Source organism: Populus euphratica, unplaced genomic scaffold, assembly GCF_000495115.2.
Source record: "Populus euphratica unplaced genomic scaffold, PopEup_1.0 scaffold6.1, whole genome shotgun sequence".
Classification (NCBI taxonomy): Eukaryota; Viridiplantae; Streptophyta; class Magnoliopsida; order Malpighiales; family Salicaceae; genus Populus; species Populus euphratica.
Window position 1 is genome coordinate 2,889,976 of NW_011499849.1, and position 22,480 is coordinate 2,912,455.

Here is a 22,480-nt window from a genome sequence, read left to right on the forward strand (position 1 = left end):
TTTTTTCCCCCCCCCCCCCCCCCCCAACACACACACACACACCCGCACGCACGCACGCACAAATCTGTTATCAAAAGAAACTAAAAGGGTTACTTATTTTAATTTGCAAATTCGTTATTATTGTAGGTTATAATAGTTAAATGATGATTTTATCCCTATAAACATAACATGTGATCTAGAAAGGGGGGGGTAATAGTGAAATTACTGAGATGCCACCAGAGGCAAGAACTTAACCGCTGGCGGGTAGGGGTACTTTCAACATTTTCAGCTGCACAGTAAAATTATTAAAATACTCTTTAATTATAATTGCCTTTGCTTTGGTAAAGGGTGTTATTATCATTTTTTTTTTTGTAATTTTCAAGCTTGAACAAGGACAATTTAGTATTTGACATATATAAAATATTATTTTATCTGAAACAGACGGTTGTGTTTAGATGTTCCTGTAATCCTTCGACGATACTTATAAAGCTATTTAGTGGCTAAACTCTATTTTCAACGATGCGATTTTAAATCCTTACAGTGACATCGTCCTTATTAGGTAGTTCCTGTGGTAAAAATATATCAAATTTTGTGTGAGTGGCGATTCATTCTTTCATCCCCCCCTCGAAGTTAGTCTTTTCCCTGTTGATTTTTAAAACAATTTTTTGATTTTTTTAAATATAATTTTTATTCCTATTTTTTTATTCTAAATAACCCATGTAATTAATTTTTTCTTTAATTTAACCCTCATTTATTTTTTTCAACTTTTAGATTTGGTTTCATTGTTTTAATTGTTAGTATTTTAATTATTTTTTTAATTAAATTATCTTTTTAATTGTATCTCTTAATATCTTATATAATTTTTTTATTTGATTTTTTTTAATTACACCTCTCGATACTTTAGTTTATTTTATTATATATCAAATTTAATTTTAATTTTTATTATTATTTGTTTTATTTTTAATTTTTTAATTTAAATTTTTTTAATTTATTTCCTATCTTAATATTTTATTAATCAGAATTTTGTCAATCTTTCATATTACAAACTTAAAAGATTTGACTTAGTTAATTTAATTTTTTTAATATTTGTTTTACAATTGATTTTCAAGATTCCATTCTTACACGGGTCTATCTTGATTTTATTTTTCAGATAATAAATTTTGCATGTTAATTCAATTCTGTATGGGAAAATATTCTTTTAATTTATCTTTATTATTATTGCTTTAATTTTTATTATATTATCAAATTAATCACGTTTAACATGAATATACCAATATAGTGTGATTATGAAAACCAACTTATACGCGCATCCAATCCTCCATCCGTCCATCGGTCTCGCGTTGCTGTCCAAATTGGCGCCCTTCGCTGTGGCAATAAATTATTTGTGGTCTTTTAACAATGTACGCTCCCTGTCCTTTCTTCTTCTTCACCCCAAAATTCTAGGGTTTCAAATCGTCCCTATCTCATTCAATTTTCTCCAATTTTTTGCAGTGATTTTCATTCATCCAAAATCAACATTCACCTATATTTACAATGTCAACCTCGAAAGCAATCCGTTCCTTAATAACCCGTGAAAATGTATGGAAACATCTCTTCAGGTCCACAATAAATCATAATAGCCACAAATTCGATCAAACTCGATGCTTGAGTAGCCTTGCCGGTATCCTGAAACCATCAATTAGTAGAGTAACATACAATAACCGGAAAGATTTTGATCTCGCATCAGGAAATTTGTACAATAACACTACTATAAAACGAGGGTTTCTTGGCTGCGGTGACGGTGAAGAAGGCGGTGTTTTATCGAAGGTTTACGAAGAGAGGCGCGTGTTAGGGTAATTTAGTTATTTCATTTTACTAACTCCTATTTTATTACCTTGACGATTTTAATACTGCAATGCAAATTCGGAAATTAGTTTTTTTTTTTTATGACTGAGCTCTTTTGCTGTGTTATTTTTTTGGAATTTAGGTATTCTCCTGAGCAGTTATTTGATGTGGTTGCTGCCGTTGATCTGTATCATGGGTTTGTACCGTGGTGTCAGCGGTCGGAGATACTGAAACAGTACCCAGATGGATCATTTGATGCGGAGTTGGAGATTGGTTTTAAGTTTCTCGTCGAGAGTTATGTTTCTCATGTAGAATTAAAGAGACCGAAGTTTCTCAAGGTAAACCCAACTGCTTCTTGGTGTGAGATTTGCATCTATTAAATGTCTCTGAATGAGAATGCTAATTGTGGATTCAATCAAGGAGTGTGGCTGAAATTTTAGTGGCTCTTTTTGGCATCGAAGTTCAGACTTGCAGGTAAAAGGAGGTATAAAAAATAAAAAAACCAGAAATTTTCCCTTGTGAAGGAGAAAAAGCAAGTTGAAAATCAATGTTCAAAATTAGGCAGCAATGTTGTCATCAAATAAATATGATTGAACAAATGTCTCTAATACATGTATTGATTATAAGCAAACTTGCGGTAGTTTTTACGCTGCTTGCTTTTTGAGACACTTGAAAAATCAAGTGACACTCGTGTTTTTCTTTAAAAAAAAAAATTAGGACTTCAGTTACAGGTTATTAATTTAACTAGATTTAATAAATTTAATACTATAATTTAAAAAAATACCTACAAGGCAATAAAAAAAGCAACAAATAAAAAAACTAGTAGTGATTGACTATAAAAAATAAACTTTTAATATCATATTTTGAAGGAGAAGAAATTAAAACGAGTTGATAAATAAGGTGTTAATGTCAATATGATGACACTAAAAGAGATTGCATATGCCATTGAAACCACAACCAAGAAAGAAAACAAAGAAAAATATTATGAAATGAGTGAGAAAGGTGCTCATGGAGTAACTAATGACATTTGATATTAGTTACTTCTTAGGCTCATTATAAAGAAAAAAATAAATACAAGTAGAAGATAAAAATCCTAATTAGATATATTTTATCACTTTCAATATGTATGAGTTTTATTTTTTCTTTTCTATTTTTATTTGTTTCTTTCTTCATAGTAGTCTTAGGAAGTAACTAATAAAATATTACTAGCTATTCCCTTAATATCACAAATTTTTCATGAAGTGAGCATTTCATGTTTATATTTAATCAATTAATGTGATTTCATTAAAAAAATCTTATAAAAAACTAAATTCAATAAAGAATAACAAATAAAAAGACTTGAGAGAACTTAAGTCATTTAAAAAATTATTAAAATCATATAGAAAGCAAATAAAAATAACAGTGGAGCCAATCTACAACTACACAAACATCAAATGATGAAACTAAAATATGAGCTTAAAAAAAGGATAAAGAAAAAACATGCAAAATCCGAGTGAATCTCCCAAATCCAGGTTAATCTCTCATGCTCATAGTATGTAGAATCCTGGACCCAGGTTCAATCAAAAAATTTAATCTTCGATCAATTTAATATTGATGGATAAAATTAAAAAAAAAACAAATATCAATTGAAATTATTCTCCAATGTAAAAAAAAAAATAGCAATTAAAAAAAGACAATAATATTATAAAATTTTTTAAAAATCATATAATATAAAAAAAATAGAAACAAATAGAATTAGAGACTGAATTTGACATAAAAAAATTAAAAATTATGAAATTAAAAAAATATATAGCTTTAAAAATTATTTAAAAAAACAAGTAGCAATCGAAAGAAGATGGACCAAGCATGATGAAAAGATAATTAAAAGAACTGCTTTGAAGAAATCATCACACACACAAAAAAACAATATTAGCAAAAATTCTTTTTTTTTTTTTTAAATAATAATTTAGTTCCTCATTCATTTTATTTTCATTCATTTTTGAATTTAAATTTCATTTTTTATTTTTTCAATTTCATCTTTAGACTTTTTTTTAATAGTTATTTGATTGTTTTTAGACTGATTAAATTAACTATGTCACATGAAGATTATTTCCATATAATTTAATTTTAAATCTAAGCAAAGTAATGAGTTGAGCTGGGAGGGTGTTTTTTGTTAAATTTGGTTTTAGTTTTTCTTATCAGGCTATTTTTGGACCAAACATGTCAACTAAATCAAATCAAAACTACTCCAATATATTTTAATTTTAAACTTGTGCTAGATAATAAGTTGAATTAAAAAGATTTTTTATATCAATTTCATTATTTTGTTTAAAATTTAATTTTTTTACTAATCGAATATCTTCTTCGAATCAAGTAAGTTAATTAATTCAAGTTGGGATAATTTATATATAATTTAAATTTAAATTTTAAATTTTAAAATTAATCTATTAAATTCGATTAAAAAAATCCAAATAATTCTTTATAAACTATTTATATATATATATATATATATTTTTGGTTGAGGTAATTTTTTTTTTATTTCTTGATCCACGATGCAGCATGGTTCTCTAACCGAGGATGTAAAATAATCATTTAATGGACACATCACTGAGGACCAAACATGAGAGATTTGACAAAGAACTTTACTGACAAATGACAACTTAAATTGATAAAAGTAAAACACCCAGCCGTGAAAAAAAGAGTCTCGATTTGTTACATTTTTATCTCGTAAATTTATAAACCTTTTCACACACACACACACACACACAAATCTGTTATCAAAAGAAACTAAAAGGGTTACTTATTTTAATTTGCATTTATGATTGTGCACACAAACTCGTTATTATTGTAGGTTATAATAGTTAAAAGATGATTTTTGTTCGAGTTGTTCTTGAATTAGTACTTTTCTCTCCTGATCTAAGGGTAGTTCTCCCTATAAACATTACATGTGATCTTGAAAGCGGGGGTAATAGTGAAATTACTGAGATGCCACTAGTGGCAAGAACTTAACCGCTGGCGGGTAGGGGTACTTTCAACATTTTCAGCTGCACAGTAAAATTATTAAAATACTCTTGAATTATAATTGCCTTTGCTTTGGTAAGGGGTGTACTTATCATTTTAATTTTTTTTTAATTTTCAAGCTTGAACAAGGACAATTTAGTATTTGGCACATATAAAATATTATTTTATCTGAAACAGACGGTTGTGTTTAGGTGCTCCTGTAATCCTTCGACGATACTTATGGAGCTATTTGGTGACTAAACTCTATTTTCAACGATGAGATTTTAAATCCTTACAGCGACATCGTTATCATTAGGTAGTGTTTGTGGTAAAAATATATCAAATTTTATATGAGTGGCGATTCATTCTTTTATCTCCCCTGGAGTTAGTCTTTTCCCTGTTGATTTTTAAAACAATTTTTTGATTTTTTTAAATATAATTTTTTTATTATTTTTTTTATTTTAAATAACCCATGTAATTAATTTTTTCTTTAATTTAACCCACATTTATTTTTTTCAACTTTTAGATTTGGTTTCATTGTTTTAATTATTAGTATTTTAATCATTTTTTTAATTAAATTATCTTTTTAATTGCATCTCTTAATATCTTATATAATTTTTTTAATTGATTTTTTTTAATTACACCTCTCGATACTTTAGTTTATTTTATTATATATCAAATTTAATTTTAATTTTTATTATTATTTGTTTTGCTTTTAATTTTTTAATTTAATTTTTTTTAATTTATTTCCTATCTTAATATTTTATTAATCAGAATTTTTTCAATCTTTCATATTACAAACTTAAAAGATTTGACTTAGTTAATTTAATTTTTTTAATATTTGTTTTACAATTGATTTTCAAGATTCCATTCTTACACGGGTCTATCTTGATTTTATTTTTCAGATAATAAATTTTGCATGTTAATTCAATTCTGTATGGGAAAATATTCTTTTAATTTATCTTTATTATTATTGCTTTAATTTTTATTATATTATCAAATTAATCACGTTTAACATGAATATACCAATATAGTGTGATTATGAAAACCAACTTATACGCGCATCCAATCCTCCATCCGTCCATCGGTCTCGCGTTGCTGTCCAAATTGGCGCCCTTCGCTGTGGCAATAAATTATTTGTGGTCTTTTAACAATGTACGCTCCCTGTCCTTTCTTCTTCTTCACCCCAAAATTCTAGGGTTTCAAATCGTCCCTATCTCATTCAATTTTCTCCAATTTTTTGCAGTGATTTTCATTCATCCAAAATCAACATTCACCTATATTTACAATGTCAACCTCGAAAGCAATCCGTTCCTTAATAACCCGTGAAAATGTATGGAAACATCTCTTCAGGTCCACAATAAATCATAATAGCCACAAATTCGATCAAACTCGATGCTTGAGTAGCCTTGCCGGTATCCTGAAACCATCAATTAGTAGAGTAACATACAATAACCGGAAAGATTTTGATCTCGCATCAGGAAATTTGTACAATAACACTACTATAAAACGAGGGTTTCTTGGCTGCGGTGACGGTGAAGAAGGCGGTGTTTTATCGAAGGTTTACGAAGAGAGGCGCGTGTTAGGGTAATTTAGTTATTTCATTTTACTAACTCTTATTTTATTACCTTGACGATTTTAATACTGCAATGCAAATTTGGAAATTAGTTTTTTTTTTTTATGACTGAGCTCTTTTGCTGTGTTATTTTTTTGGAATTTAGGTATTCTCCTGAGCAGTTATTTGATGTGGTTGCTGCCGTTGATCTGTATCATGGGTTTGTACCGTGGTGTCAGCGGTCGGAGATACTGAAACAGTACCCAGATGGATCATTTGATGCGGAGTTGGAGATTGGTTTTAAGTTTCTCGTCGAGAGTTATGTTTCTCATGTAGAATTAAAGAGACCGAAGTTTCTCAAGGTAAACCCAACTGCTTCTTGGTGTGAGATTTGCATCTATTAAATGTCTCTGAATGAGAATGCTAATTGTGGATTCAATCAAGGAGTGTGGCTGAAATTTTAGTGGCTCTTTTTGACATCGAAGTTCAGACTTGCAGGTAAAAGGAGGTATAAAAAATAAAAAAACCAGAAATTTTCCCTTGTGAAGGAGAAAAAGCAAGTTGAAAATCAATGTTCAAAATTAGGCAGCAATGTTGTCATCAAATAAATATGATTGAACAAATGTCTCTAATACATGTATTGATTATAAGCAAACTTGCGGTAGTTTTTACGCTGCTTGCTTTTTGAGACACTTGAATTAAAATCTCGAGGGCAATTCTCATACCACTCACTTATTTAGTAAGAAGTTGCTGCCAGTTCAGGAAGTCTTTAGTGCAGAAAAGTTGCTGTATTAAATACCTGAGTTAGTTCTTATACTTGCAATTGAATATATATATATATATATATATATATATATATATTTTCTTATTCTCAGACTAAAGTTGCTGCTATCATTAGTTTTCAAGTCTTTTTTTTGTTGATAATGTTACTTTTGACTGTCCTTTACTTCCAGACAACTTCATCAGAGAGTAACCTCTTTGACCATTTGATAAATATATGGGAATTCAATCCGGGGCCAGTTCCAGGATCTTGTGACCTTTATTTTTTAGTGGACTTCAAATTCCAGTCACCACTTTACAGACAGGTAAAGATCTTATTTTCTTGAATTTGTTAGTTTTAATTTGAAATTATGAAGTTGAATACATGCTTCTCTTGCATGTTTCATTCACCACTCATTGTGCAAATGATTATATACATACTTCTTATGACGTGTTTGTTTTTTGCTAGCAGAAAAGTTACTAAATAAATGAAAACTGTGGAATTGCTTCATTTGAAATTTAAAAGAGGCACGCGACATCTTGCAGCTTGGCTTACACTTTTACTAGACATTTTATCAAGGCATAAACTTGATTGGAACTTTTAAGATATTGAAAATGGATTAGAAACTAATTACTGATAGAAAAGTTACAATTTGAAGTGGGATAAGGTGGCATACTATCAAAAAACAATCAAACTACACATGCATGCTGAATACAAAAATAACTCCATGCCCCTTGTCAACGACAATATTCTCACTTGTAATGTGACTGATATCTAACTTCATGATGCATGTTTTATGCTTATAAGTGATGTTTAAATTAAAATCTCAAAAAAAATAATGTAGAATAACATTTTGAATATCTTTTGAGGGCATTATTCTGAAGTGAAACTGGAAACTGGACACAAAATTGGATGAAAACAGTGTCCACTTTCCTGTAAGAGCTTTTTCTCTGTGATTTTGTAGTTGTCAGTTGTGTGAATGAGTTATCAATTTTTTTCAGACGCACATATTTCTTTGCACAAAGTTAAATGCACCAATTAAAAATAAAGTAATTTAGTTCACATGAAACTCCAATCTATTGTGCTTCTATGATGTGTATATATAGAAATTCCAAAAGCATTAGCATACCTGCTCTTCAAAGAGGGGCCAAGCATTTCAGAAGTCCCAATGAGCCTATTGTTTTAGTTTGCAATGATGATAATATTTTAGTTTGTAAACTGTAGTTGCTGAGTAGACTTGCAATTTGATAAATGAAGACACATTTTGATATGAAAAGGTATTTATTGCATCATTCTGTCTTTAGTAATTTCTCATATGGGTCTCCAACACTTGAATAGGAAATTTATCCTCCCTGGTTAATATATCTGGTACAGTTAGTCACAGTAACTTAAGAAGCCTAATTTTGCCAATTGAAAATATTAAATTGGTTGGCATGAAAAATATGAGAAGGGGGGTGATTTGTTGTGCTAGTTTTGAGGAAAAAATTGTAAATTTGTAGATTGACAATAGCACTTTCATAATGGTTTGAAGAACTTTTCTAACCTGAAATTGAAAAGTGGAAATGTAGCTGGATGAGAAAAAAAAAACTGTTCACTCTCCTATGAACGTACACTTGGCTCTTGTCCATGTTTGTAGTTTGGACACGATTACAATGATCAAAGGATGAATGTAGCCTGCAAAATTGACTCTCTCTGTTTTTTATATGGCCTTTTTTTCAAAAAAGGAAAGAAAAGGTCTTTTCTTTTATGAAATAAAGCACAAACTACATATATAGCTCAAACCAACAAAGCAGATGGAGGGAAGGAGCTGCTTTTATCGTCGTTGTTCTCTAGCCTCCTCCTAGTTCTAGTTACACTACATCAGAATGGGATGATGGAGTTGTTATATGAATGGATTTATCGTATGATGGGCTGGGTGTAATTCGCACCAGGATTGCGTTGCCTTGAAAAAGACAGGTGAAAAGATTGGAGGAAAATTCTGGATTGCCAAAACCTCTTGTTTTGGAATGACTATTCAAAGTCTCAGCCTGCAAGTTGTAGATTGGGATCACTGTGGTAGTAGTGATGGGCCATTTCAGATTTATAAGTTTTAAATGTCATTGAAAAAGGCGAGCCTAAATTGGGATAGGTGGGGATAGCAGTGACTTGCTGTCACTCTGGATTAGTCATCTTCTCATAGCTCAAAATTCAGTCACCAGCATAATTTTACCATGTCAGCACTCATATATTTCTCATGGAAAGAATATCTGTAGTATGCTTGAGGCTTCAAGATTGTTTTACAAAATCTGGTATATCTTGATTTAGTGAGGGCTTTGTTTGACAGGTGGCATCCGTGTTTTTCAAGGAGGTAGTCTCCCGACTGGTTGGTTCGTTCAATGAGCGCTGCCGATTGATATATGGACCGGGGGTCTCAGTCCTTGAGAAATCTTACGGAGAGAAGGCATAAAAGTTCTTATAAAGCACGGTCTGATGCTGGACGTGGAGTTCATACGAAAACACTCTCGAGGTTCAGATTAACATTCCCGTCATGCGCACTGCCCTATACGGAACACTGATCTCTTTATTGATCGTCATTCAAAGCTTTTTGTCAACCTTAGCCCCATTAGGCTTTCCCTTGTTGACTTCACTCAGATTTTAATTAGGCCTTTTTTGGTTTCGAATACCCATAAATGCAAGTTTTTTATTTATTTAATTGCCAAGTTAAAATACCACCCATGCTAAGACGAGTTCTGCATCAATATCTAGATATGGAATCTCGTTGTTTAGGTAAACTTGAGCAATAAATGTAACTGGATTCTTATTTGATTGGGCCTCGGTTACTCACTTATACTTCCCACCCGTCTGGCAGACAGCAACCTCCGCCCTGCTCACGACCTCATGCTAGGGCCTAGGAACTCAAATCAGCCTTCGATCATACGTGCATTGTTTCGAGGCTACTAGCTTTTGTTGTATCTTCATATGCAAGTTTATATGTCCAGGTAAACAAGGGTCATTAATGTCGATCAATTGTTGGGTTTAACAATTACAGGGATGGATTTTAAACCGATTCTGAAGCTGGAAAGTTGGCAAGTATGAAGCCATTGAAGGTCCGAATGGCTACTCGTCGTGGGTTGGCCCAAGGTTTTGGCAAGTTTATCTGGGCTTGATCCAAGGAACGGAAAGAGATAGGACGTAACCATCAGCACTCTGGCGGGTAATGTAATGTAACTTGTTTATGTGAAAACTTGCAGTTTTTTACGAAATATATCATGACGAAATCGACGATTTAGTTTTGCTCTATTCGGCATGTTTGATGTAAAGAAGAGAAAAGGATTTTGATACAAGAAATAATCATCGAAATGATACTAAAACATTAATATGTTTGGAACCAAAATTAAATTAAATTCATAATCTATTACAATTCTTATACCACAAAATTAAATTAAATTCAAGTGTTTGGAATACTGTAGAAATAAATTGAATTAGCAATATTAACTATTTTGAGTTTAATTTATAATTCATTTTTGTTACATAAATAATTTATTTTTATTAAAAAGAACCTTATATTTATTTAAAATGGCATGAAATATATGTATGTTAAAGAAGATACAGATAGACTTATCTCATATTAATTGTTTATTAAATATTTGTTGAAAAAATTCAAAAAAATATTAGCTCTAATAATTCAAGAGATATCACTATACAAAATAAAATTTTGATAATTGCATAAATATTAGCTCTAGCTTTCATACTTAACTTGAACTCCTCAATAATATATTACCAACCCATATTTTTCATCAACCATTCAAAACATGGTTATTCTAAATATTCAAAAAAATATTTCAATAAGATTACGATATTGCCATTTGTTGTACACTGAATGGTTGCTTACGTGATAGAGACAATGAAATTATACAATTTTGTTCTTGAAATAAAATGTAAGGGAGCTTTTTACAATTTACAATTTACAATTTGGTCAAACGAACCCAGCTCAAAAAATTTTAGACATTAGCCTATAAATTTTTACAGTAATCCCAGTATACGAAAGAAAGTGTTAGAAAATGAAGGAAAGAGATAACGAAGTGTTTGGTAAGAAATCAAGTTTGCATTAAGGGTATTTTGAAATAATATTTTAATGTCAATTTCAAAAGGGTAGCAAATAAGAGGGTGTCTCTTCTCTGATTTGTTTTTAGTTATTTTTTAGCAATTAAATTTTATTTGGAATTCAAATAAATGCACTTCAAAGGATTTTAAACTAAAAAACATGTATAACCCATGGAATTAAATTGAACTATAAGAGTTCCATCGAGCTTACAAGGAACAAATTTCTTTTGCTCGGAAGGTAGTTGCCCTCTCCTCAAAATCTGTGAAGAGAGGATCGGAATAGAACTCAAAGAGCGGCTGCGGGAGAGAGTTGCAGTAATGGATGACAGGCTAGATATAAATATTAATTCATGAAAATGACATGGCAGGATTGGGAGTGGAGGATCATGGACAAGGAGTGCATGGTGGCCATATATCTTGACGGGTTCCACACTAGGAAAACACTCCCTCATCAAATGATGGCTTCATCATTTCCCTGGTGTCATCAATCACGGCCTCCGACTGGAACCAAACAACCATGCTCTTGCCCCATCATTCATAATGGTGTCGACCTTTTGCTAACACCCTCACCCCCGTGTGTTCACCCTCACCAGCCAGTACTGCCTCATTTCCATTAAAACACGAGCAATGTTCTAGTTTTATAGAGTAGGGCAATCTAATTCAGACACCGAGAAAGTAATCATTCGATGATGATGAGCCCACCATCACCATGCATATGATGGAGGTCTTGGTGGAAGCAGCAAGAGCTGTCATGATCTCGAGACCATGCCCATATGGTGATAAATGTCGTTAGATTCCTTTTACCTTGTGATATCCACATTCCAATAATTCATCTACTTTCCAGGATCCTCCAGCTGGAAATTGTGACGTGGTACGCTGAAAGCTCATAGTAGGTCCTCTCTGACTGGATGAATGCTTGTGATTATAAGTGTGATTGGGACGTGGAATATGGTTGTTGTTGTTTTTTAAAATATTTTTTATTTAAAAATTATATTAATAATATTTTTTTATTTTTTAAAAATTATTTTTAAGATTAATATATTAAAATAATTTATAAATATAAAAAATATTTTTAAAATATAATACCAAACACGTCTATATCCGATATCTATAAAGTTTGCGAAACACACGTCTATATCCGATATCTATAAAGTTTTATCTCAACCACAATTTTATTTTTCTGACCATAGATCATGATGAACAACTATAGAACATCTTCATTTTTTCTGCCATCGATCAAATCCAGTCATTATGTGTGCATGTTACACAAATTAATTAAAGAAGTCAATTATAACTCAACTCTTTTTTTCCCCACTCCTTTCTTTTTTCTTTCTATCATATAGTTAAGGAGGAGTTTGTCACACCCATCTCTCAATTACTATGGTAATGATGTATATTAGTTGGTATCTTTGATTATATTCATGCTTTTAATTAGCTTAGTAAACCGACCTCTCTAATTACTTTTCATTATTACCTAATCAGTTAAATTTACCCACCAAACATGTATTTATAAACAAATATACACAACCTGTTGTTCATCAAACAAGCTTGTAGCCTTGTCTTAATCATTCAATTATATTTCACATCTTTGTACGTAGTAGTTGTCTTATTGATCAATTACACACTAAAAGAGTTCAAGCATGATATATTTACATATGCATTTACATGTATGAGGATCTATAAGATGAAAACTAGAGAGAGTTTATCTAACAAACGACTGAAATTCTTATAACTTCAAAATTATATCAACAATATAAAGTTTTAGTTTTATATCAAGATTTAAAAAGATACTTAGTTTTAGAATCAACGACGGCTAATTAGTTGCAAAATTGATATTGCCACATCAACGATGAAAACTCGTTGTAGATTCCTTAGATAATTTATTTTTTAAGAAATAATTTATTACTTTGAATTTTTTTATTGCTAAATATATTGCTGATATTAAACACACATACAAAAAATTCATTGCTAGTGTGTTTGAGAATATAGTTGTAGTTATATTTTAAAGTGTTTTTTATTTAAAAATATATCAAAATAATATTTTTTTTTTTATTTTTTAAAAATTATTTTTGACATCAGTATATCAAAATAATTTAAAAACACTAAAAAATATATTAATTTAAAGTAATAAAATAAAATAAAAATTTCATAATTTTTTTCAAAAACACTTTTAAAATACAAAAATAAATAAAATCTTATCAGCAACTGGATTATTCCGTTCGAAGTAGTGGAGTCCAAGAACGTTCAAACAATGTAGGATGCATGCGTACATGTTCTGTAAAGTGGACTGAAGCGTGAAGATATCTGCAAAAAACCCAGAAAAAATGGGTTGAAGACAGTCAGCTTGCATATATCAAATACAAGATAACTCTGTGGGAACTCAAGAAGGGCAGTTCATATGATTAATTCTGTACTATCAGGTCAAAATGAATACCTTCAATTTTGTTTCTTTTTATTCTTTATTTGTTTCTTTTTCACCCTTATTAGCTAACCTATTGTTTGACTTAAAATCAAGAATCAACATACAATATTGTTAGGAATCATTATCAATTAAATTTCCCTTCCTTCGACGAGATGTAAGTAATATCTAAGATTTAATCTCTTAACAACCTCACGAACAAACGGATATGGATTTCACGTTAAAAATAATAATTTAGATTAAAAGAGATCATTGAGATATGTAAAAAAAAATCACTAAAATATTCATTATAGTTTTTAGATGGATAAACCTAATAAATCAAAAAGTTTTCTCTACCAAAAAAATTAAGAGAATTATAAACTATACAAAAATCACACGGATATAGGTTTCATGATAAAAATAATAAATTAAAAATAATATCAATTAAAAAAATATTAAATATTAATATTATGAATTAAATCATGTTAAATCAGGTTAATTCATGTAACCTTACCTAGATCATGATTCGACTAAGTTTAAATAATTTATTTTCTAAAATCTATTTTTAATTTAATTAAATAATTATAAAAATAAATATATAATGGAAAGACAATGAATAAAACTATCAAGGACATATATATGTTTTTAAATTAAAATTAATATATTTAGTTGATGTAATTTTTTTATCATTTTGAAAATAAAAATTATTTTTTATTAGTAGCATAGTTAATTGAATAAAAAGCACAGAAAATAGATTTTTTTAATAAAAAAATATTGATATGAAATAAAAAGGAAATGACATATACATACATACATACATACATACATACATACATACATATATATATATATATATATATTGATGCGTTGATATCAAATTATTAATGTTTTTAAAATTATTTTAATATGTTAATATCAAAATAATTTTTAAAAATTAATAATATTAATAATATATATTTAAATATAAAAATTATTTAAGCTTTAACCCAATTATTTTTCGCTTATTACTTTTACTGGACCATGCCTATCGGTGGCTGGTTTGCTACCTCGCAGAGTGGCCATGTGACTAAAAACATCATGGATGGCCACATCGATACCATGGGACCCACCCGTATATACCCTATCGAATTATTGGTTTGTTTTCTTCTTATACATACGTGCTCAACTTCCATTTGCAGAGTGCTCTGCGACGACAAACAATATGACAACGATGAATTTGACTCTTAGTTAGGGTTGTCGATGATGCCCAACGAAGGCGGAGTTAGGGTTCGCAACCAAACAGGACAGAGAGAAAGCAAGTGTTGTCGAGTCGTGTTGTCCAAACTAATAAATTACCATGTGAAACTGCTGTTATATTTAAACAGAATTATTAGATCATAGATTGAATTGACGGAATATATATATATATATATTTGAATTGTAACTTCATACATAATTATTCCAACAAAAACCACCATCAAGAAAATATTGGAGGAGATTTTTAAAAAGAATGGAATGGCAAATTTGAGCTTCTAAACACATAGTAAAAGCTATTATGAATTTTTGGAAAAAAAATTGATGGGGATTATTGTCCCTATAATCTTCTCCTAATTATAAATCTACTGCTAACGCCCTAGATATATAATTAATAAGCTGTGTTACAGCTAAATATAGTTTGCTCCTTAAAATAAATTATTATTCTATACTTTTTTTTCTTTTATGAATTTCTTCAAAATATCTGAACATATTATCTTTTTAATAGAACGTAAAATTACTAAAATTCTTTTTGAGGCGCCCTTTTCAAGGCAATGGTGTTTGTGCATCCCAGCAGCAGAGTCAATAGGGGCTGTTCCCACTTCCCAGCCGACCTAAAATCCAAATGGTCCCTAAAGTTGAATGCATTTTTTCAGAAGGTTTTAGCTATCGTACAAAAGGCTCCTTCTAGACCACAAATGTTACTTATCGGCCCTAATGTGCGATTTTAAACCGTTCACTTTGAATATACGAATACCATTTTATCTTACCGTGGAAGAAAAAATTCTTGACTTTTCCACGTAGATTAAAAAACCAGAGAAACTAATTAGTTTTTTTAAATTAGGAAAATTGAATTAATTTAAGATTTATTTTTAAGACTAATTTATTAAATGTAGAGGAGACTGAACACGGAGGGTGCTGCGTGCATATATATATATATATAGAAGGAAGCAACATCGTATCTGAAGTTTCTCGAAATGGGCCGTCGGGATTGTGACAAGTGTCAAAGTCCAGCTAGCCATGCTGGTGACAATGGAACCGTGAGCCGGTGAAGGTGGAAGGAGGGGTACTCCTAATTGAGAGATTGAGAACTCCCAACAGGATGGAGTCCATGATCCAGAGACTTCCACGTATGCAGTTTCTGTTTTCGTACAGCATGAGATGGTGGGGACAATCGAGAAATCAGACCTGATCTGACAGGTCGGATACCTTAAGAATTCCGACAGCTGGATGCCATTTGATAAAATGCAAAATGTACTAGATTTTTTTTTTATTTCAAATTTCCACGAACAATAACAATATTTTACAAATTATTACAATCAGAAAAAAATTACACATTTTATTTAGTTGTGTCATTGACAATGACGCATGTAAAATTTTTTTTTGGCTAGTTATGCTATCATTAGTGACATAACTTGTGCTTGTCAGGAGGGGAGGTAGGGGGATGGTAGGCCCTACTCCCTGCCAAGATTTTTTTACATTTATCCACTGAGTAATTTTAAGTAAATTTTAACTTTTAGTTTCTTCTAGATTTTTTCTTTATTTCACCTCTGCACAGAGGCGGAACCAAGGGGTGGCAATCAGGGGCCTGGCCCCTGCAAAACACCCCAGTAAAATATTTTAAATATTTTTTATTTAGTATTTAAATATAATAAATAATAAATTATCTAATAATAAATTATTATTTCATTAATTAATTATCTTTGAATATAAAATTATCTTTTCATCCAAGTTGTAAAAACAAAAATATAACCTAAACAAAAATATAACCTGTTAAATTTAATTACTTTTTATATTTATTAATAATTTTATGAGTTTTTTTTTATATATATATATATAAAGCAATGCAGAAAGATTAAAATAAAGCTATCCATTAATTTATTATTTATCAAAATAAGCTAATTAATGATCCAAATTTAATTTTTTTTTTATGTTTGTTAGAATTTCATGAGCGATATATATAAATAATTCTGGTATTTTTTTTCTAGATCTACAAGTTTTACCAGTTTTTGATTTTTTTATTATAACAAATGTTGTTTTTTCTAATAAAATGAATATATTTTATAGGTTTAATTTAATTAAGTTTGGATTTTTTTCTATTTTATTTTTAGCAGAATCGTTAAAATTATCAATTTTATCTCACATGTCTAATAAATTTGACATGATTTTTCTAGCCAAATTAAATTCTTTAAAGAATACATACCCGGTTTTTATTTAATTAATTTATTTTTTGAAACTAATAATCCTATTTTTTATATTAAATTTATTTTTATATATCACTTTTTTTAATATGTTAATTTTACTTTTATATATTAACATATTTACATATAAAAATTTATACTTATTATATTACTTTTGGCCCTCCCTGTTATTTAATCCCAGCTCCACCCCTGCCTCTGCACACGAAATTTCTTGGCTATGCCACTGGTGCTTATGAAAGTAGCCCCACTAGCCAAGTGGCCTTACCTTGTGCGCAATTAGGCAAAATTTTCCAATAGTAGAATGCTGTAAGAAAAAACAAGAAATTGATCTTATCTTGGTGCGTGGAATATTAATGACATGTCAAATGCTGCTTGCATGCACCAAGCCAGAACAAAAGGCAATTAATCTTATGTTGATATTCGTATGGATTAATAACGACATATACTTGCTTATTGTTATATATAAAAAATAAGGGTCATTTGTAAGACTAGAAGGGCAAGGGTTTTTTTTTCTTCATATTATAATTACTTAACTACACTTGACATGTTATATTATTGAAATTGCATCCAAGAGTATTTTAATTATTTTATTATTATTTTATTATAACTATTAAATATACATAGAAAAATCATGCAGTTTAACATATTTAAAATATATTTTAAAATGATAATTAGCGAGCGGGAGAAATCAGTATTTTTTAGGTAGTGCATTTAAACTACTCTAACATTTAAATATTACCTTTTAATAATGGTGTTAAGAGCAGCATACTAAAATTTTATCAGTGGTAGAGTATATGTTAACAGTGAATCAACAATGTAACTCCGATAGATTTTTCTTTCTTTTCTTTTGGATATAATACAAAAATTTCATTTTATTTATCTTATATATATATATATAAAATCTTGTTTTTATTATTTTGATTCCTTTTTATTTTTATTTTTTTTGTTGATTGTCTTATTTTGAAAAGAAAAACTTGAAAGAGTAGTGAATCTAGCATAAGTTGCAAAAAATATTTTTATATTTCCAATCTAGTATTAGAAATGAGTCTCGTTTTTGCATCATAATAAATCTTCTTTAATCGTGCATTAAAAAATACGTGGCATCAACTACTAAATATGGAATCGGTAATTAGAAAGATGGCTCAACCCATTATTTCCATTCCATAATGCTTTCATCAATTCATGAAAAAACATACTTTATTATCAATTTAATTAATTAAATATCTGTTTTTTAATTTTAATCAAATTAATACAATTCATTTAAATCGAAAAAAAATTACTCAAGGAAAAGGATAAGATGGGTAATGATATTAACATAAATGAAAGTAAATTTAATAATAATAATAACTACTCTGATGGTAAAAAAGAGTGCTCAGTTAGTTTAGATAAATTTTTAAATTTAAAAAATCTAATGAAAATTGAAAATACATACACTAAATTGACCAAATTGATAACAGGAAGATATTTTTTTAATTAATTGTTCAAAACACGATGGGTTTAGTCAAGAAAAATGACAACATAATTTAAGAACAACAGGTAAATTAGTCACTAACTTGCTCGCCACAACATTTCGTAATATATATATGTGTGTGTGTGTGTGTGTGTGTGTGTGTGTGTGTGTGTGTTAAAATGCTACTCTGATTTAAAACTAAAATACCTTCTAGAATAAGGAGTTTTAATATATTCGTAAGAAAATATATTTATAAATAGAAAATATTTTAAAAAATCAAGTAGTGAAGTGTCAATGCATTCAAACTGTATGTTTTTAATGTACCTTATCATAAAAAAAGGTTAATGTTAATTAATAAGGGTGCTGACATTGATAGTTTTATTTTTTATTTTTACATTCATGCAACTTAAGTAAGAGATTTTTTTTTTAAAAAAGGAATTCACATTTTTACTTCTTTTCTTTTTTTCTATCAAGCCTTTTACATATTTTCCTTCTTACTTGTCTATGGTTATTTGTACACAGCGTAAAGGTTTATTTTTGCCACGCATCCAATAGCTTAAAGCTTTTATTGATCAATTATTTCATCAATGTTATACAAAAACTAATATACGTAAAGGAAATATCTAAACGAACAGAAAATTTATATAAAAAAATGTTTTTTTGTTATTTGATGCAATGGTGTCATAAAATATTTTATCTTAATTGCCACATCAGTTTTGCGGCTTCCTATAGAATTTTAATCCTCGAGGAGGAAGAAAACCTATTTACTAACAAATAAAATATATATTGATGACCAAGTTTGCTTGTCAAATTATTATTAAAATCCTAAGAAATGAAATTTATAACTATTTTATGCATCATGTATCGCATAAAATCCATTGCAGAAAATTGAAAAGAAATAATGAAAATATCAACAAAAAAATATTCTATTATTATTTATTACTGAAAATTATAACATAAAATTTGATTTATGATGGAAATGGAAATTAGATAAAAATAAATAAAAGATAAATTTCCTCAACATTTCTGACATATAGAATTTTAGTCAACGATTTTAAAAGGAATTAAAACACTGTCTTCTTCCTCTTTTCTTTGATTTCAATTCAAACCCTAACCAAGTTCCTTCCCCAACCCCAATTAAAATCCAGCCACCGAAACAACTTTCTTTTTTTAAATTTCTTATCAAGCTTCACTCCATCAAATACCAAAACCTGTTTTTTTATTTGTTTGCATACTTTTATAGTGTGCATGTATATTTACGTGTTTTACTTGATTTATAATAATAATTTTATTATATTAATATATAATTTGTATTTTAAAGTTTGCTTAGAATTTGAGAGAAATGGACTTAATTTGTTAATTGATAAAACTAAGTGTGATTTTGCAATTCAAGTGTGTTAGAATTGAAGAAATGATGAATAATTTAATGGATATTAATTTTTTTAATTAATTTTATGGTTAAGTTGAAGATTTGAAAAAAAATGATTCTATATGGAATTGATAATAATTAAAATATATTACTTTTAGTTGAATAAGTCTAGATTGAAGAAATAATGGATAATTAGTTGAGTTCTAATTAATTTTAGTCAACCATAGTTTTTGCTAAAAACTTAATGAAAAGTTAAATTAATTTATAATTCATAGCCATTAGAGTATTATTTATTAATGATAGTATGATATAAAAGTTAACGACGTTTATGATATAGCAAGATGAAATGATTGAGCAATATCTAGTAGTTAAGTTTTTACTTTTAAGAACCATGAAAAAAAAAAAAAAGAAGTCTAGGTTTTGCGCACTCAGTCCAGGTTAAATCATTTGCTAGGAAATAAGCATTTGACAGCTTAGTCAAACCCTCTGCTGCCGAGGCAAAACGAATGCACCTAATCCCTTGTGAAGTTCTTATCATGACGCTGTTGAATCAGTGCTTCATTCTCGGCAAATCAAGGGACTGATGCGGCCAGTTCTCAGCCATATTGAAGAACCAATCGTGGTGGTCCGAATTAGGGGATTGTGTGTCGTTTTGTAGTCGAAGGTAACGCAACCAATGTAAAGGATAAATCAAACAGAGTTGTGATTAATGTAGGACTGTGAGTTGTTCAATGCTATTGTAAGAATATTAGGTTCTCTCTCTCTCTCTCAATAAATTGCGTTTTCTTCCAGCTTATCAGAACATCTCCAACAAAAAAATTAAATAAAAAATTAAATATTAAAAATTATATTTTTAACTTTTATTTTTTTTTATTTTCTCACTCACAAATAAATAATTATTTTAGCTATTTATTACATGAAGAGTTATTTTTATATTTTCTTATAAAAAAGATAAAAATAAATAATTGTTGATCAATAATTATTTTTATAATCGTTGGCAAATAACTCATTTTCTCACTCAATTATTTCATATTTTTATTTATAGTATTCATATGAAAGTTTACTATTATTATTTAATTTTAAACTATTAATATTTAATTTCCAATCGTTATTGTTTGATTTTAAACTATTATTATAACTTTTATTATTCAATTTTTAATTGTTATTATCTAAATCCTTATCAGATTTTTAACTATATCTAAAATTTTAAAACATAAAATATATTTAAATTAGTTATATAATTATATTAAAATTAATTTAACATAAAATATATTAAAATATAATTAGTTTTTTTAAATAACTTTTTACTATTAAAATACATATAATTAAAAAATTATATTTATACTATTAAAAAAAATTATTTAACTTTTTAATATAATATTTTTCACTGGAGACCCTCATGCAGGGGAAGTTATATGGAAGTCAAGAAGGAAGACACAAGTTAATATTTAATTTCCAATCGTTATTTGATTTTAAACTATTATTATAACTTTTATTATTCAATTTTTAATTGTTATTATCTAAATCCTTATCAGATTTTTAACTATATCTAAAAGTTTAAAACATAAAATATATTTAAATTAGTTATATAATTATATTAAAATTAATTTAACATAAAATATATTAATATATAATTAGTTTTTTTAAATAACTTTTTACTATTAAAATACATATAATTAAAAAATTATATTTATACTATTAAAAAAAATTATTTAACTTTTTAATATAATATTTTTCACTGGAGACCCTCATGCAGGGGAAGTTATATGGAAGTCAAGAAGGAAGACACAAGTTGTTTCTTGTAATGATTATATAGGACGGTGGCATGACATCATGTCAGATTACCTGCCCAAACTACCATAAAAAAAGTTGATCATCCAATCATTTTTTTTCGTCTTGAATTTCTAGAAAAATCTATTTTCGAAGCTGTATCGAATCTTCATTGATCTGTTTGATTTGACTTTCACAGTATGGCGATTTTGGAATAACATTGTCTGTTTGTCTGTCTATCTGCTTCTAGTAAAATCATGAATGCATAAAACAGGGTTGCTCCCCACACAAGAACACAATAAACAGGGTTTTTTGGAAATTTTAAGCGCAGATAATTTTCTTTACACATTACACATCCATATTACTGTTTTGAGAACCAAGATAGGCTGCAAATTGAAATATGATCATCAATACCTCTTTTTTTCCTTTCTTCTGTGATACAGAGCTTTCATTCTCCCATGAATGTAGGATTTCTACCAACCCTTGCCGCCACCATCACCGAAAAGATACGTTTTCTTACCACAAAAGCCTAATTCAATCTGTTACGTGCAGTCCATATATACATGGGAGACAAATAGCGAAAACTAAGAATCTAAGATTCAAAACTGTAGCGATTAAAACAAACAAGAACGTAAAACTGTCAAATGACCCCTGTCTCCACACCACTATCTAGATGAGAAAAATGCCCTCGTCAGGGGATGTTCTAGTCAGCTATTCGTTTAGCAATTCTTCAAGCTGGACTTGGGGGCTAGGAACAACAAAGTAAAAAGATTTGTGATTCTGTTTTTTCCCTTTGAAGATAATATAAAAAAATTAAGTAGGAGTGATCGATGGCTAACAAATGGTGAATTCTGGTGATAGTAAGCCTTAACAAGAAAA

The 22,480-nt window shown here is 28.9% G+C and overlaps 2 protein-coding genes across 4 annotated transcripts; both read left to right on the forward strand.

The window, feature by feature from the left end:
• Positions 1-1,288: 1,288 nt before the first annotated feature.
• On the forward strand, positions 1,289-2,305 carry LOC105120624 (uncharacterized). Of its 2 annotated transcripts, XM_011018898.1 has the most exons (3): positions 1,289-1,379; positions 1,471-1,811; positions 1,946-2,305. In XM_011018898.1, exons 2-3 carry the CDS (start codon positions 1,513-1,515, stop codon positions 2,181-2,183), a joined length of 537 nt encoding a protein of 178 aa, XP_011017200.1. In that variant the 5' UTR covers positions 1,289-1,379; positions 1,471-1,512; the 3' UTR covers positions 2,184-2,305. The 2 variants fall into 2 exon arrangements, with proteins under 2 accessions (XP_011017200.1, XP_011017199.1); XM_011018897.1 differs by lacking the exon at positions 1,289-1,379 and having other exon boundaries at positions 1,386-1,811.
• Positions 2,306-5,846: 3,541 nt separating this feature from the next.
• LOC105120625 (coenzyme Q-binding protein COQ10 homolog, mitochondrial-like) lies at positions 5,847-9,933 on the forward strand. Of its 2 annotated transcripts, XM_011018900.1 has the most exons (5): positions 5,847-5,937; positions 6,029-6,369; positions 6,504-6,699; positions 7,291-7,422; positions 9,421-9,933. In XM_011018900.1, exons 2-5 carry the CDS (start codon positions 6,071-6,073, stop codon positions 9,541-9,543), a joined length of 750 nt encoding a protein of 249 aa, XP_011017202.1. In that variant the 5' UTR covers positions 5,847-5,937; positions 6,029-6,070; the 3' UTR covers positions 9,544-9,933. The 2 variants fall into 2 exon arrangements, with proteins under 2 accessions (XP_011017202.1, XP_011017201.1); XM_011018899.1 differs by lacking the exon at positions 5,847-5,937 and having other exon boundaries at positions 5,944-6,369.
• Positions 9,934-22,480: the final 12,547 nt, after the last annotated feature.

Coding starts and splice junctions, on each gene's coding strand:
- LOC105120625 (XM_011018900.1), top strand. CDS start 6,071: ATGTCAACCTCGAAAGCAATCCGTTCCTTAATAACCCGTGAAAATGTA. Junction 6,700..7,290: donor AGAGACCGAAGTTTCTCAAG/GTAAACCCAACT, acceptor CTTTACTTCCAG/ACAACTTCATCAGAGAGTAA. Junction 7,423..9,420: donor AGTCACCACTTTACAGACAG/GTAAAGATCTTA, acceptor TTTGTTTGACAG/GTGGCATCCGTGTTTTTCAA.
- LOC105120624 (XM_011018898.1), top strand. CDS start 1,513: ATGTCAACCTCGAAAGCAATCCGTTCCTTAATAACCCGTGAAAATGTA. Junction 1,812..1,945: donor GAAGAGAGGCGCGTGTTAGG/GTAATTTAGTTA, acceptor TTTGGAATTTAG/GTATTCTCCTGAGCAGTTAT.